Raw genomic sequence first — 17,591 nt, forward strand, 5'->3', positions numbered from 1 at the left:
GCAGATGATCCGTGACGCGCGATACATTTCCTCGGGCGATGCTTTCTGTAGAGCAGAAAAACAAGTCGGGCGACTCGCGGATAACTGCCGCCGAGAATCTAAACGTCTTTGTCGTTCGTGGAAAATTATTAATTCGATGAAAAATAGAAGTTGGTCGAAGGACGTAAAGCAAATGATTTCCATATATTGTTTGTATAATATCGAACAATATATGGAAATCATTCGAGCGTAGGCTTTTTTTAATACCCGAGCGAAGTATCGGTACCCACAACTCATTTCTGATATTATACATAACTCGCGTTTTATTAATATCTATTATTTCTTATGAAATACGCTAGAAAGACTTTGATAAAATATTACGAAGGTTACGCCGTTAGATAGTAACACGGTGTGTATTCCATCACGTATTTTACATAAGTTGAAAATCACTCATATATATCGTAAATAAATCATAGCGATCTATTTGAGATGTCATTTAATAAAAGGCCTGCTGTCCGAGAATATAATGTTCGCGTTGCGCGGATTTTTCCGTCGGAAAATTCGCAGCCGTATTTATTATGAACGGGCGTGCAAACATGATTTAAGATGAATGTCGTTTACGTAATTTTTTGTCAAGATTTATGGACGACGTTATTTTTTCGCGCAGTACTTTAGTTCGTCGCAATGAAATTTGCAACCGGAAGAAAGGCTTTTCATCTACCAAGGAAAGGCCGTCTGCGATGTCGCATAATTTTTATTCTTCCGTCTGGCGCGAGATAAACGAGGCCGTTGTCGACGCCGACATTTTTTTATGTAGTCAAATATGTAATTTAAAAATATGTAAATAAGCAAATTTGGGAATCTGTGTATTTGAAATATTAAAAGAATAGATTGTTTATCACCATGCATTTTCACGAGACAAATTTTACTTATTTACTTTAAATGATCAGAACGACGACAGTTCTTAATATCAATAATTCGCATTTGAAAGAAGTGATATCACAAATCAAGCAAATTTTGAGTGTAAAAAAATATATGCTTCTTTCTCTCTTATAACTTACAATTAGTCAATAAAATAAACTGCAGCAAAACACGTTTATTTTAATTCGTAAACATTAGTCTGACGTGATCTAGCACCTTTATCGGCGATTTACGTTTTTGCATCGATAATCTAGTATGCGTTCTGGATATGACACAAATGGCGGAGATAAACTTGGGAATTCCACGCGCGAGGCGAATACAGCGCGAACACGTGGCTACGTTGTAACTTGGCTCGTCAACCAAAGTCATAAGGTTCACATAATACGTCATTTGCGAAAGATGTTTCGCGCGGTTGACGTTTGCCGCTCGTAAAAATGATGGAAATCTCGTCATACCGCGATGCAAGTCACATACCCGACGTTGGCGATGACATCGCTACAGCACGTGGCGTGTGTTTCCGGAGCACCTGCACGCGTAGACACCAAGCTTGATCACGCGCGCACTTTACGACAACACCTCCGGTATACCTCCAGCCGCGTCGAAGTGCACTGGTTCGCCTCTGAGCCTTCACTTTTCGGCCGGAAGTAAAGACGCGTGTCGCAGAATCACACTGAGGACGGAGAGGAGAAAGGAAATGCAGAGAGAAACCTCTAAAGAGAAGAAAAAAGATTGAGAGTAGAGTAGAAGGAATCGCTTTCAATGAGGAAGAGTACACCAGGAGGTCTGCAGAGGGTGAGAAGGAAACTCGACGGGACACCGGAGATCGGGGAGATCACGATGAAGAGGAAGATAGACGGATAGAACGTGGATGCCGGCCCGCCGGAGAAGTCGTGGGCACGATCGCCGTCACAACACTAGTAGCCTGGTACACTCTTCTGGTGGTACATACACACGGTCTGTCTCTCTGCCTCCCTCGCTTCTCTCTTTCTCACTTCATCTCTGTCTTTCCCCTGTTGTCTCTCTCTCTCTCTCTCTCTCTTTTTCTCTTTCTCGACTTCTTCTGCACATACGTGCGTTTCCTCCTGGTGCGCACACATATGTGCAACGATCATGTGCATATACACAAACATGCATACATTCGTGGGCCGCTTGTATCCTCGTGTGTGCGTGCTCTCTCGCCTCTCTTTTTTTCCGCCTCCTCTCTCTCGCGTTGCGTAGAAGGGAACCTGAGTTCCCTCCTCTTACTCTCGTTCGCGTCTGTCGGCCGCCCGCGAAAGCACACACCGCGACAGGGCGATCTACTAGGTGAGACTAGTTCCTCCACCCAGCCGTGGACCCGTTTTCTGTACGCCTCTCTCCTTCGGTCGCTTTCCGTCCGCCTTGCCATCTCCCTCTACTTCTCTCGCTCGTTCTAGCGGCTCCTTCTCTCCGTTTCGCGTCTCTTCTCGCGCGCGCCTCCGAAAGGATTCTTCCTGATTTTACGAGAGCCTATGAAGCGGTTTGTTCTCGAATCCATAATCCTCCGCCTAGTCACGGAGTGGACTCCGTGAAATGGATGAAAATATGCTGATCTCTTCAGCGAGCGAGGAGAAATGGAATTATAATGGATTTTATTGAATGGCTTATATTCTGCATCATTCATGAGTGTTCTTTCATCATATTACTCAAATAGAAACCTCGCGCTTCCATTTCGGCGTGCGTCAATCACTTTGGCTAGTGGCCTAATAGCGCAATTCCCTTTCATAAATTTTTTTATTACAACTATGTTCTTACGTCAGAAGATACGCGAGAAAATGCTTCCTGGGTTTACGAGCTCTTATGACACGCTCCGCCGATCCTTTCGGATTAATTGCACGATATACCGTTTTATCCTCTCGACGGAACCATTAAGCCGATACTACCGGTAATACTTTTTCCAGACGCCGACGATAAAGAAAAAAGTGCAGCAGCCGGAGCACGCGGTTGTGAAAGATAGAGATCTCAGTGAAATTAATTTCACCATCGGCTCGCAAATCCAACTTTGCTGCAGTTTTCGGAAGAAAAATGCCCGGATTAATTTTTTTTTCTCTCCAGTAAAAATCGATCTAACACGGGAATTAATGGAGTAGAAAGATAAGAAATATGTAATATGGATAATTGATATCTAAAAAGAAAAAAATGTTCAAACATCTGTAAAAGATACTTACATTTTGTGTTTTCATCTCTTTTTCATGTTACCGTTTATCTACATTTTTCACATTATTTTGTATTCAATTTTGTATATTTAATCGATGGGTCGAGATTGAGGCAGCGCATGAAGAAGGAGAGAGAGAGAGAGAGAGAGAGAAAAGACACGAAGCATGATATCGCAAAATCGCGTCTATCTTACTTGACAGGCGTTTCCATTTTCGATCCGATACTCTAATATGTATGCAGCGTCGGCTATTCCTTTCTTCCTCAGACAGTGATAAATTTATCGTTACGTTCATTCTTAATCCTTTCGATCCACCGTCCCCCTTCGTACTCTCGTCTCGTCTCGTTCTGGTCTCGTTCTCGCGGAGGTATCCGTACCGATTTCGCAAGCGGTCCCGAGATACTTCGGCACTCTCCCGTGGATTGTATCTCTCCTCATTGAGTTCGTTCGACCGAAATCGAGCCCATCGGCATCCCACGCGCAAAGGAGCTCCGACGTGTAATGCCGAAATGGGAAGCGAGGTGGGATCGCACGTGTGCAGCATCGAAGAGAGACCGGTGATGTCGGCGGGATCATGTACGAAAACCTTGCCAAAGAGCAATCTCCTGTTAAAGAAATGCGCAACATACTATGCGTTTGCTTTAAAGAGATAGTTTCTTTACGAGCATTCAGTGAATATGATAGGTAAACTGATATTAATAAAGCGGAAACTCAAATTATCACTACGGTGCTTGATCTCGTCCAGCAGCTGCCGACTGTCGAAAGTCATATCAATTTTAAAATCTATGAATGATCGGCCTACGCGAGCGCGAGTTCGTAGGACGTGTAAATAGCTATTAGCTACCTGCTTATTATCAAGAAAGTCATTGTCGAAGTCGTACACAATTTATCCGATCCGAATCTCGACAATAATCGATGAGATGCGTATATGTACTTGTTGTCATCCTCGCAAGAAATTGTGTCATAAATTTTAGCAATACATTGGGCAGTTTCGATAGAATTACGATGACTTTATTAGCGTAGTGCATATTACGTGTTACAAGCGTAACTTTGACGGCGACGTAGTTTTAATAATGAATACGCGATCGTTATGTCAAAATCCATTGACAATTCGCAAACAAAGTGGTGATTTAACTTCGCGGATAAGCAATAAATTTTACTTGCTTCTGCGAAGCTACTACTCCGTCAGATTAATTAGCATCGTCGCGTTGCCATGCCTGCGATTTCTACGGCGCTTATACCCGGTGGTTTGATGGTATCGCGATTTCATCGTATTATTCATAAGACGGATAGGAGGAGAGGGGCTAATTTTATTGCTCGCATTTTATAAGTTATCTCTGACAAAATGACATTATCTCGATATCGCTCGTGAGCTTCGAGAGTACAGAGACGCAGACCACCCATACTCTATATTTACGGCGGATGTCGCATTTTTACCTACTCCGGTAAAACTTAGCTCTGCATGTGCTAGAGACTTTATTTCTTTGTGTATGACAAACGATCAGCCATAACATTGAATTAACTCTCGAGTCATGTATATTTGATTAAGTCTGTCGTAGAGAAAGCGTATGTGGCAAGATGCATTCGTGTGCATGACACACGAAATATTCTCTGATATTTAACAGCATATGTGATGTATAGGGCGCTATATGAGCGTCCACGTGATTATATTAATTTAAATTTGATAAAATTTTGTAAAATCCATAAGCGACAAAAAAAGCGTCGAAAAAAAGCGATAATTGTAATAATTTACGAATTTAATGCAAAGTATAATTAAGTATAAAAAAAAAAAAATAAAATAATAATTGAATAAATAAAAACAGATATGGATTTCTTATCACACGAATTTAAATCACTTAGAAGAAAAACAATATATGAGAATAGCGACTCTTTCTCAACTCTCTTTTCATGTTGTACTCGACCGCGCCCCGATGTCATATAAACAGGAATTAGGCGGGATTCTGGGGAAGAAAGGTCTCGTCTCGGGACACCCTAATCTCTCTCTTTCTCGCTCGACGAGCCGCTTATGCAAAACTCCACGAGTGACGGCCGTAAATAACGGTGAGGCAAGTTTCTTCTTTCTTCCTCTCTCATCCGTTTACGCTTTGCGCGCGTTTGCCGTCGATCGTTTAATATTGCCGATATGTGGTACGCGCTTGTAAAACGAATAACCGGGCATGCCGGGCATGCTCTTGATACGCCGATGCGTGTTTTCCTTTTCACCGCCAGCAGCTATGACGTCGCGTCGCCTCGGGGTGCGTTTGCATGGCATCATCCCTAGACATCATGCCCCGGCAATTTAGCACGTCCCCTTTCCCCCTTGCGGCGCTCGCACAGGTAGGTCTTTAATTATCCGGCCGGCCAACGACCGGTTGTCATCGACAACGGGAATGATGAGCGCGAAAAGACCACCCGCAACTTTCCATCCGCACCTTTCATCTGCGAACAAGTATATCTGCAGGGTTGACATAGCCAAATGACGACGAAGAAAAATAGAAAAAGGAGAGAAAAATACTATATATTTTAAAACTTGATATATCCTCAGGCTTTTATTAAAAAATACGCAATGATAATAAAATATCCACGTGTGTAATCGATAATAAAAAATAGAAGATAAAGGAAGAAAAAATTATATACGATTAAAAAAATTATTACATTGCATTTTGAAATGTAAAAACAAAACTGCTTTATCGCATTTATTTTGCAAACGATCGCTGTATACATTGACTGATCCGACGAATTTTTAGCGTCCACATTAATAGATACTGATTGTAAGATATCATTCCGTAATTTATTCATTGTCTTCACTGGGAAGCTGTTGCGATCGTTGATCGATGGCGCCGCTGATTCTAGCTGGTCGGCCCCGCGTTATTTAATTTATTCATTGAACTTACTCTTTCTTTAGCCCGGAAATTTATGATGTTATGTTTTATATGCAAAGTCATCGATTATCTATGCACCATTCTTGCCGATTCTTGCACAGGTAAAAAAGCGGCGGCTGTAGAAGCCGTTTTGATTTACTGTCTTCGAGCTTTAACATATATAATACGTTCAACTAAAACATGGACTAAGGTCATTGTTCCATAAAAGTCTCAGTCTATGTTTCATTTGAACATATCTAATATAACAAAGCATCGATTATTCTTACTCACGCGTTTGACGTGACCGAAAAATAAACTAAAATTAAACTATAAGATCCGTCACGAAGGCCGATTCGGTCCATATTTGGTCCGATTGGGCAGACACAGACATGCGCACACATATTCATTGGATCGGGTGGGCGGGTTGAGAAATAACTTAGTCTTTATAATAATTCTTTAAATGTATTCTTGCCTCATTATAAAAAAAATAATTTTTTTTTAAATAATATTTATTCGTAATAATAATTAGAACATATGATTTTAAATAATTTTACTTTAATCTTACTTATTAAAAAGTATTGATATTAAAAAATAATGTAACTAAAATAATATAAATGATACTGAAATTTATTTATCTATTTTTCTGCATCATTGATCAATTGGTATTTTTAATTTTGATATTTTTTAAATAAACTGTTCTTTGATATCGGTAATACTTTATTTTTTTTTCTTCTTATCGTTGGCATTGAGTCAGGTGCAACAAGTGTATGCAAAACGCTGTTAGTGCAAGCTGAGCGTAAAATTGAGTAAACGTCGTTGTCGATAATGCGAATAATAACATCCGCACATGATATAACGTCACTTCTAACTTTAAATGCGACTCACCCTTCTGTGAAATCTAAATGTCGTACGGAATCGTTCGCGCGAATTTTCAAGTTTCAATTTGTCTGTTGCTTTATGTTCCGTTTTCCGATAACGCGGTCATGTACGAAGGAGTTTATTGAATAAGACCTGGATGTAAATGACATAACGAGCATGCGATATTGAAGATTGTACCGGAAAATAAAAAATCGTTTTCTCGATGCCTGACCGGGAAGTAAGAAGCGATATTTGCATGTTATGAAAAGCTTAATTTTTTATTATTTATTTCTATGAATTTTATGCTTACGTCATATAAATATGCAAAGTCGCAATAGTATTAATAAATTGCAAAAACGTTTTCAAATTTTAAATGAGAATTATATAACACATAATTAATATTATTATAATTTTGATGTTATATTATATTTTAATATTATATTTAATTTATTATTCAATAAACTTGGTTTGTAACGTAAATTTGTAATGCAAATTATGATATTGTATTATATATTTTTTTCATATAAATTTTAATCAAATATTCATCCGTAAATTAATAGCTCATTTAGCACGTAAACATACATACACAAATCCTTTTCTCAAATTATTTTAATATAACAATCATTTACGTGACAATATTCTATCAGAATATGAAATAATTACAAATATTTCATCTACAATATACTTACAATTGTATCATTTTTGTTATTGATGCCGCTAGTTAGATCAGTACATAAATAAATTGTTTGCGTTTCCGGTGTATTGTATGTGCAGTTCAACTGGATATATTATGTTCGTTCTCTCTCGAAATAATTTCGTTTCTACGCTGTTTATGATATCCGGCAATTTCAGACATGTATTGAAGCTGATTTAGAGCAAGCCAATCGTAATGATCGTACTCTTGACATTTCTAACGCTTTTTATTGTGACTGCCGATGGCGATATACTTGAAAAATATGCCAACGCGCCTGGAAATATATACCATGGTAGGTAAGTGCACTGACATTTCACAATCATTATCAATTTGTAATAAAACTGAGATTGACATCAGATTTAGAGTGACAATTATAAAGAAAAATGAGTACCTAACAATTTTTTGAATAGAAAGAAATATTTATACATAATTCTGCGTTGAACATTTCATGTATTATTCGCAACATCGTTGTCGGTGACTATTTCTCTCTCTTTCGAACGAATCATTCAGATACACTCGAGATATTCACGGACCGGAGCTTCTGATACCGAGACGAGTGTCTGACGATGGTAGCTTCCGCACGTATTCCCTGCCGAATTTCTATAACCGCCGAGAGATCGACGGGCGGGACAAGCGATCCCTCGCGGCAATCGATAAATTGCACCTGGTGCTACCCTTCAACGGAATCGATCACCACGTGGAGCTCAGCCCGTACCATGAATTCATCTCGCCTGACATGGTGATAGAGACACGGGGAGCCGGAATCAGCACTAATCTCAATGAAGGCTTGAGATTCAGGAGGGCGTCCGATCGGCAGTGCCACTATCGCGGCACTATTCGAGGCCACGACAATTCCAGGGCAGCCCTGTCTCTGTGTGACGGCGTGGTTAGTATATATCCTCGCTCCGCTTGTAATTCCCCTTCGAGAATCTCGTTGTTAACGAACCGAGAGAAGAATTTCGAGCACGTTTGTGCTTTGTCGCGGTGACATGGCAGAATACGGTACAGAAGTGTCTTATAAAGAGATCGAAATTTATTCGAAGATTTACGGCTGCAACTCAATTAATTGTCTTCTATGTTTGCGATATTTATATTACATATATATTATATATATATATATATATATATATATATATATATATATATTTTATATTTATTTAATATAATTCTATAATAATTGATACATCTTTTTACTATCCTGAGCAATGCAGTGCTCATATAATAATTAATTTTTTTTATATATTATTTAAATATTAAATAATTAATATGATAGGGTGATTGATAATTTATTTTTAATTAAAAAAGTTAATCAATTTTGCCAAATTAAGAAATATTGATATCTGGTAATATTACAAGGATTTTAATCTTTATGCGCATGGTTTACACGGATCATGATTAATTTTGATTAGTACTACTGGAGATAGAACAGAATTTCAAAGTGATTGCAAGCGTACGATTAGTACATGTAATGCATTCCACAGATTCCTTCGAGAGATTAACATTAACGAAGCGAGAGGAGAATTGCGATCGTAGTCGAATAGATATTCGACGCAGAAGGGTTGCATAAAAAAAATTATAAATCTCCATCAAAATTCACGTGAAATTTTTAGAATTATAAAATTTTTTTATTATGTCTGCGGAGTTTATCGCACGGATATCTTACAGAATGAAAGTTTGCGAGTTCGAGTGTTCATGATGTAATTTCAATTTATAACAAAATCTCTCAATAGTCGATGTTGGAAGCTATTTTAGTAACACACCATATCTTTAAACATATAGAGCGTCAGACAGAGTTTATATGAAGATGGACGCGGTATTATTTTGGCGAGTCTAAATTTCGAAAGTGAAACTTATGACGTACATTTTTCTATATTTATATTGTAAAAATTCTGCAAATTTTTATTTTTTTTGAAATTGCGAGTATGTTTGAGTATTTTGTTTGAGATTAATAAAAATATAAATTGATACGTGCAATAAATTATTACAGGCCTATAAGAAAGGCAGAAAAGAAGGAAATAATGTCATATAATATAATGTAACGTATACAATATAATATATAGATATATAGAAATTTTATACGCTAATGAAATAATGAAAATGCTAATCCTGTATCTTTAGCATTTAGAATCTTGCAATACAGCAACTTTATATTAATCAACTAATATGTTGTGTTGTAAATGTCGATATTTTATTTTCTATCGCTATTATTATCAGCAACATGACACACCTTTCGCGCGCAGGCTGGTTACTTGCAAACTAATCATGGTCGGTACTTCATCGAGCCAGTGTATCAAGCGGAACCGAGCGCGGACGGCCAGCACATTCATATAGCTTACAAAAGGGATGCACCACACGAGAAAAAAGGGCAAACGAATGTCTCATCGAAAAGATATTGTGGAACTAGCGGTTAGTATTTTACAGATGTTAGCTTTATCCTTATTATTTTTATCTTTCGTTATTCTTAAAAAAAATTTTTTGAACAAGACTTAAGCATATCCTATTTATTACTTTAATATTTTACTTCAACTTGAGATAATATTGTTCCCCGAGACCGTCGCGTAGACATTTATTATGTAGCGTAACGCGAGAGGATTTCGCATAGTTACGAACAAGCGACAAATAATGGCGTGTAGTTTGTGAAAGCTCATTCTCGCTTTAATAGACAACTGGGAGTCGGCGTGGGCGGAACAGTTGGCTAAAAGACAGATGCGGCTAATAGAAAATAATTCTCTCGGTGCGAAGCGAGACATCGCAATATCTTCGGCCACGCACAGCATACACCGTTACATAGAAATGGGATTAATCGCCGATCGGAGATTTCTTGATTTTCATAATAATACTGATTACGAGCAATATCTCTTAACGATCATGAATATGGTGTCCGATTTTTATCATGACAATTCCGTGGGAAATCAAATAGATGTCGTCTTAGTACGCATGATATACTTGGAGAAGGAGAAGGAGGAGGTAACGTGCGACAATATAAGATAAAAATTAAAAAATGTGTTTAATAAAAAAAAGGAGAGAGAAAGAGAGAGAAAAAGAGAATTTTGCGCTAGAGTAAATATTATCGATAATATAAATATAAATATTATTGTTTTATTTATTTGTGAAAAATTACTTGAGTTAGTAATTTACCTATATTACTCTTTTTAATCAAATTAAAAGCTATTTGTTCATGTGCGACATTGATATCCGATTTATCGAAACTCGATGCTGCGTAGATAGATTTGCTCATTAGTCCAGCTGCCGAGAAAACATTGGAAAGTTTCGCGAAATGGGCGGAGAAAATGAATCCGAAGGATGATACGCATCCTAATCATTTCGATATTGCAGCATTGGTTACGAGGTAATTTTTCCTAGGCATCGATTTAATCGTCGTACGTACATCGCATTGCAATTCGCGTGTATTCTTAGATACGACATTTGCTCGGAGGAAACTAATTGCGATTTGATGGGTCTCGCTTATGTCGCTGCGGCCTGCGATCCTGAAAAGGCTGCTTGCATTAATGAAGACAGTGGACTTTTGCTTGGCATCGTGGTCGCCCACGAAGTTGGTCACGTGTACTGTATCCATCATGCATTTCAATCACAATTATGTGTGTGTAAAGTATCTTTAAAAAATGATATAAGTGTGGAATTTTTAAAAAAAATCTTAAAAAATACGGTAAACATTTTCAGTAAAAAGCAATTAAAAACGCAAAATTTAAACATTCTGTGTTTTGAACACAAAAACTTCTAATCCAATATCCTAGCTATAAAAACTTTGTCTTATAAAGTATTTAAATTTATAGAATGGGGTGTTCTCATGATGAACCAGAGACTAGCGGATGCCCATCAAAGGATACAGATGAAAGCTTTTTTATTATGTCCCCTATTGTCTTCCTATATACAATTAGGTGGTCGACTTGCAGTAGGAAATTTATAACAGCTTTTCTCGAGTAAATTGAATTTGTACATAAGAGTAATGTCCGTTTTTTAATTACACAATATTAAAAATTTTTAAATTTATTTATGGAAACGGTCATTATACATATATATGCTAATGCAAAATATTTAATTTTACAAATATAAAAATTGCCAATATAATAATTTTGTGACACTTTTTTTATAAATAAGGAGCGGATTGGGAGAATGTTTGCTCGACAATCCAAGAAATCCTCCGGAAAAATTTAAGTATCCAAACATGTTGCCGGGTGCAATGTACAACGCTGACTTTCAATGTGACATGCTATTTCGTGGCTCAAAAGTGTGCCCGCAACCTCATGTAAAATTTTAACAGATTTTATACAACTTTCGTATTATTTTAACATTTTCGATTCTATTAACGCAAATTGCAAATTACTTAAATCTTTCTTTATTAAAATTAATAATTTTACTATATCAGTTATTTACATTCTGTGTTTCTCATTTATCACTTGCTTGCCAAAAATTAAAAAAAAAATGGCTTTTATTAATTATAATTACTTATCATTTACATGAATAATTTAATCACTTTTATTAAATTTAATTAATTTTTGTACTAATTAAATTTAATTATCTTTTGCACTTGGACGCACCGATAAAATATTAATTAAATATTTAATTTGTTTGAGTAAATCGGACAAAATTATGTTTTTACGCACATTTATCTCTATTGATATTAGTTAAATTTCGGTATTGTAATATTTACACGCAGTGTAGTACTATGAAAGATTGCGCTCGAGTTGTTCCATTCTACTCCTTTAAGACTAATCTCATTAGCCAGCCTTTGCTACCATATGTATATTTCAGACGACTGGCTGCGAGACTCTGTGGTGCTTGACCAACACGAGCTGCTACTCCTTAGGGACGCCAAGGGCTGATGGTACGAAATGCGGTGAGAACAAGGTGCGCGCAGCTTACGTAGAACCTGTTTCCTCGGCGAAATATATTCCCAGCGCGGATTATTTAGCAGTCGCTTAGCGTCGTTGTTTATGCATCCGCAGATATTGCCGGCGACATAAATAATACGTCGCTGCGAGGTGACATCAATTATTAAACGAACGCGAACGTAAATGGCGATCGCGTCGAAAGCCATTTGCGAGGCGCGATTCGCGTCCCGGAACACCGTCGGGAAACGTAGCGGAATAAAAGGACGTTTCTCCGTCCCTCTCCCTACAACGGGAGAGATTTATTAAACAGCGCGCTCCTCTTTCTCGCGCGCGCGTCGCTCCTCGCGGATGTAGATTTCGTCGCCTTCGGCGCGCTCTCGCGAGACCGGCGGACGTAGATTTAATCGCGCCGGGGAAATAAATTGAAGTGTCAGGAAACTTCGCGCGACTCACCGCGCTGGAAATTGGTATTCGCGCGAGGCGGAGAGTAGCCCGCGAGACATATTGCATTCTTCTAACCCACGGGACAAAGGTAATATAAAGAGTGTCCTGTGTGTGCGTGTGCGCGCGCGCGCGCGCTCGAAAATCCAGTGGTGCATACATAAGAAATGCGTGGACATGGGCACTCGACCGGCCGCGGTTCACGGTGGATGGAGCGATTGGGGTCCCATGGGCCCTTGCAGCAGAACTTGCGGCGGTGGCCTCAAATATTCCGAGAGGGAATGCGACCGGCCCGTACCGGCCAATAGCGGCAGATACTGCATCGGCGAGAGAAAGAGGCTTTTCACTTGCAACACCACGGTAAATTGCATCCGTCTTTCGTTGCTCCTCGTGAGCCATTATCTCGCGCGCGGTGCTTCAATAGTCGGCTTTCGCCTCACCGCGATATTCCACGTTGTCCGCGTGATTATTCCGCCCGACACTTTGCCGGTCGAATTACAAATTCCATGCTACACACGCTCACGATGCCGGTGTGTGTCTCTCTCTGTTTTATTCCGATTATCGCGCTGAGGTGGCTGACAGCATTGTGTCGTCACGCGTGTATGGGATTTTTATGTTTCCTAACAGTGAGATATACGAATGGTAATGTGAACAATACAACGTGCTGTCACAAATTCAAGTTTGAGAGAGAAAGGAAAAGAGAGAAAAAGAAAGAAAGACCTATCATTACCGTGAGTCACTTCCCTGCAACGGAGCTTGCCAAAATGTTTTAATTCTTTTTATACACGCGCGACAATTCTCTACGCTGTCGCAATTTTCCCGTATGCTGTTCCACATGGAATTCCGTCACATATTCGCCGTAACGTTTCTGTGCACTAAATTACACACAGCCCTGCGACCCGACGAAACCGCCGTACCGCGCTGTGCAGTGCTCGGAACACGACAACGAAGAGATACTAACGGACGGGCTCCATCAATGGAAACCGTACATGGATCCGAAATTAGAATCCTGCGCGCTCTACTGCATCAATGAGAAGAACACATACGTGAAGATCTCGCCGACGGCGAACGATTCGACACCGTGCAAAGCTGGGACCAATCATATGTGCATCTCTGGAATGTGCAGGGTGTGAAATCGTAACTTTTCCAAGCAAAGTCGTTTGGCCGAGAAATCTATGCTTTTCGCGCTGAAATTGTCGAGCTGATCCAATAAAATTCTTCAGCCAAAAATCTTGAAATCTTTCAATTTTTCTTCTATGCTATTTTTTTGCAAAATTTTTTTAATATTCTAGTATCTACATTAATATATATTGAATTTTAAATTTCTTTTCAAGCTCGTTTGATAATTTTGTAAATATTCATGATTTTTTTATGTCTTTAACTCTTCTTGATTTTTTTAAACATATCTCCACAAATTTGAAATTCTTACTCACCAGAAATTATTATTGAATATACATGTTTGCAACACAATAAACGTATACACATAATCGAATTAACAATGTACTCGCGAGGATAGCACACGAGTTAAATACTTCCCTGACAACCTTTGCGTTCCAACATAATTAAATTTAGCGGTAAGCCTCTTGGTATTTATTACACGCGCGTTTGTAATTGTTTTGTTCATGGCCAGTGTAATCTACCATTAATTAACGATATAAATTTGCAAGAACTATGTAATATATCATAGTAGACTCAAATAATTAGACTTGATATCAAAGAGAAGCAAGTAATATCACGAATAAAATTTAAAGAGCAAGTATTACTTTTTATAAAAAGGAAAATGCTCTTTATAAATACATAGCTCTTTAAAAAGTAGATTATTTTACAATATCATATTTTATCATATCAAACCACATGATATTATATTTTCTTGTCATATTAAATATTTGTAATACAAGGTTTTTGTACTGTAGAAAGTCGGATGCGATTGGATGATAGACTCGGACGCGATTGAGGATAAATGCGGCATCTGTAAAGGTGATGGAACAGAGTGTAGTCTGGTCAAGGGTGAATTCACTCAAACAGTGTTGCAAAGCGGTAAATTTTTAGATTGTGCTCGCAATTTGCCATATGGGAGTCACTTCCTTTTTTGCGATACATCGTATGTCTTTCTTTGTAGCTTATACGAAGATCGTAACAATACCGAAGGGAGCAAGCAGTATAGAGGTTTCCGAGAGAAAACCTAGCGTAAATATACTGGCCGTGAGACTCGAAAAGGATAAAACATATTGCATCAATGGAGACAAGTGAGCTTTCGCAAACTTTTCGCGCGAGAGATTCCTACCTTTTATTCTTTTCCTTTCTTTTTCAAATTTATGTGTTTTAGTTTTATAGCATATATATACACATACACAAACGTCCGGGAAATTGACACATAGATACACATTTTACAATAATGGTAAACGTAGTATTGTTTTTCATGCATGAATTTACTGCATACTTTTATGACATCGTCGTTCACGTAGTCGCGAGTTTAAGAGCGGAGATTACGAGTGTGCTGGAACGATAATTATCTATACGCATCCGGAGCCGGACAAGGAAGTAGTGGAAATGAAAGGTCCGATATCCGAAAATATTGAGATAGAAGTACGCTTTCATTCTTCATATCTCAATATTATACGTAGTGTAATTATTGGATTTGCCCGAGTACATTATACATCTAATTGTGTCCAAATCAAATGCCGTTATTATAAAATCTAATCGTAAAATATTTTCTGGCTACTATATAAAGATTCTCCATAAACATTATATATTTTATTTTTTCATCTCTCTTAATTGATATGTAAATTAATAATGAAATATGTATTTAATTCTCAAATAATACATATAAATGTTTATTTATTTAACGGCTGCAAATCTTTTAGTACGCCTTCTTCGATCCTGAGCACAATCCCGGAATAGATTATAAATATTATGTGAGATCGATAAATGTATCGTACACGCCCAAATATATGTGGGACTTTGTCGAGTGGTCAGCGTGCAGTGCTAAATGCGACGGTGGTACGATGGTAATTAACGCGACAACATTAAATGCACGCGTGTTTGACGCGACCGCAAATGCAACCGCTTTTATGTGACGTACACATTATCAATTTACATAGATATCCGAAGCGTCCTGTATCGAAGAGCAAGGTGGGCGAGTAACGCCCAACTTCTGTGACGGAATACCACGTCCGGAAACAAAAAGTCGCGTTTGCAATCAAACCCCTTGTCCTGCAAAGTAAGTCACAAATTCCAGCCATCATGAGTTTTTTTTCTCAAAGTATCGATCAAAGTGTAAGGATTTTATTGATATTTAACTTGATAAATTTGCTAAACAACATTTAAGTTGATAAGACAGTAAGACATATTTTAAATAAAAATATATTCTTAAAAATATATTTTAGATTTTACACACACACATATAGAATATATACAAGCGTATATATAAATATATAATATCTCCTTTGCTCAATGTCTCAAAAAGCGGCCACATTGCGATAAAAATTTCTCGATATTATTTCCGTTCAATTCATTCTAATGTCTTTTTTAACGCGATGACGTAGTGCTGCATACCTATACTCGCATATGTTTGCCAATAAATAAAATGTTAATTCAGTATTGCATAAACATCGATTTAACATTTTGCGCGTACATCAGCGTTCGCTCAACGAATCTGATGTAAAGCAAATAAATTTTTATTTATCACCGGCCAATTATATAGATGGCGAGTGAGTCAATGGAGTAAATGTAACGCTTGTGATGGGAAGAAGGGTGTGAGACGTCGCAAGGTTCAATGTGTAAGACCTGGTGCTCGACCTGGGGAAGATGATACGCAAGCAAATTTAGACGCGTGTAAAGGTCGCGTGCCGAGGCAGAAAGAAGAGTGCATAGGTATACAAACGTATATTTTTTTGCATTTGCCATATATTTGGGACAAATACGATATAATTCGCAATAGAAATTCAAAATTCTCGAAGAATCGATTTTAAACATATACATAATGTATCAGGTACAAGACCCTGCAAAATAATGTGCTCCAAAAAAGCTCGACAATCCAATGAGCGTGAGCTCGTAAATGTAAAGAAGGAAGCAAACTTATCACTGGACGATCAGCGGAAAATAATTGACAGATTCGTCGATCTCGGTCTGGCTCATTACTTGGAGAAGAGCCATGACAAGTTGCACGACAATGACAAGCTCGAAGGGGTGAGCGACGCTCGGGACTTCCGACAGCTCCTTTACGACTGGGCGATGACAAACGAGAACAAGCGTAAGCGCACCTGCGAGACGGAGGAGAAATTCACCACAATGAAGCCTGGATCCATCATCAAGGATTCGATTCCTATCGAGAACGTTGTATTGCTGCAGGCGCCGTACATGGACGAGTCCCTTCAGTATAATCTGTCAGACAAGGCGTTCCAGGAATCCGGCGATGTTGTCGGCGTTGGCATTGACACGAGCAAGCAAAAGGTTTACAAGGGCTCAGAGGCTATCAAACTTATCGGACAGTTGAACCGTTTTAATGTGACACTGAAACCGCTCACCACTTCTACTACAGAGACTGAAAATCATAATCAATCAGCGGATGCCGCTTCAGAAAAGAAGCGTTAAATAATAAATAAAAAATTAAACATTCACATAGTATTACTTTGGTATATGTATAGTTGTCGTAGATGTATAAGTTTCAGAAATATACAAACGCGTATGTATTAAAGAAATGACATTAGGACTTTGAACATCTTGGTATATATTCTATTATAAAACTTACTCTTTGCTGATTCATATCGTCATCGCGATATAATCTATTAGCATGATTGTATGAAGGCCGT

General features: G+C 38.2%; 2 protein-coding genes across 4 annotated transcripts in view; one reads left to right on the forward strand and one right to left on the reverse strand.

The window, feature by feature from the left end:
- The window catches only part of LOC126849671 (A disintegrin and metalloproteinase with thrombospondin motifs 7), a 42,477-nt gene extending 39,189 nt beyond the window's left edge, over nt 1-3,288 (reverse strand). The window contains exon 1 of one of the 3 annotated variants that reach the window (XM_050591765.1): nt 3,269-3,288. The gene's annotated coding sequence lies outside the window, so the exon portion shown is untranslated. Of the gene's footprint in view, nt 1-1,370; nt 2,198-3,268 lie in introns of those variants that run through there. The other 2 variants (XM_050591735.1, XM_050591745.1) reach the window with 2 other exon arrangements.
- A 4,393-nt stretch (nt 3,289-7,681) lies between these two features.
- Nucleotides 7,682-17,373, forward strand: LOC126853640 (A disintegrin and metalloproteinase with thrombospondin motifs 7-like). The gene is made up of 18 exons (XM_050599528.1): nt 7,682-7,782; nt 7,997-8,372; nt 9,727-9,892; nt 10,149-10,453; nt 10,711-10,835; nt 10,904-11,050; nt 11,281-11,427; nt 11,606-11,753; nt 12,260-12,355; nt 12,931-13,140; nt 13,671-13,907; nt 14,694-14,817; nt 14,900-15,026; nt 15,246-15,366; nt 15,645-15,788; nt 15,882-16,000; nt 16,484-16,653; nt 16,772-17,373. The coding sequence occupies exons 1-18, from the start codon at nt 7,682-7,684 to the stop codon at nt 17,371-17,373; spliced, it is 3,465 nt and encodes a 1,154-aa protein (XP_050455485.1).
- The last annotated feature ends 218 nt before the right edge of the window (nt 17,374-17,591 follow it).

The sequence above is a fragment of the Cataglyphis hispanica genome, chromosome 1 (genome assembly GCF_021464435.1).
Source record: "Cataglyphis hispanica isolate Lineage 1 chromosome 1, ULB_Chis1_1.0, whole genome shotgun sequence".
NCBI lineage: Eukaryota > Metazoa > Arthropoda > Insecta > Hymenoptera > Formicidae > Cataglyphis > Cataglyphis hispanica.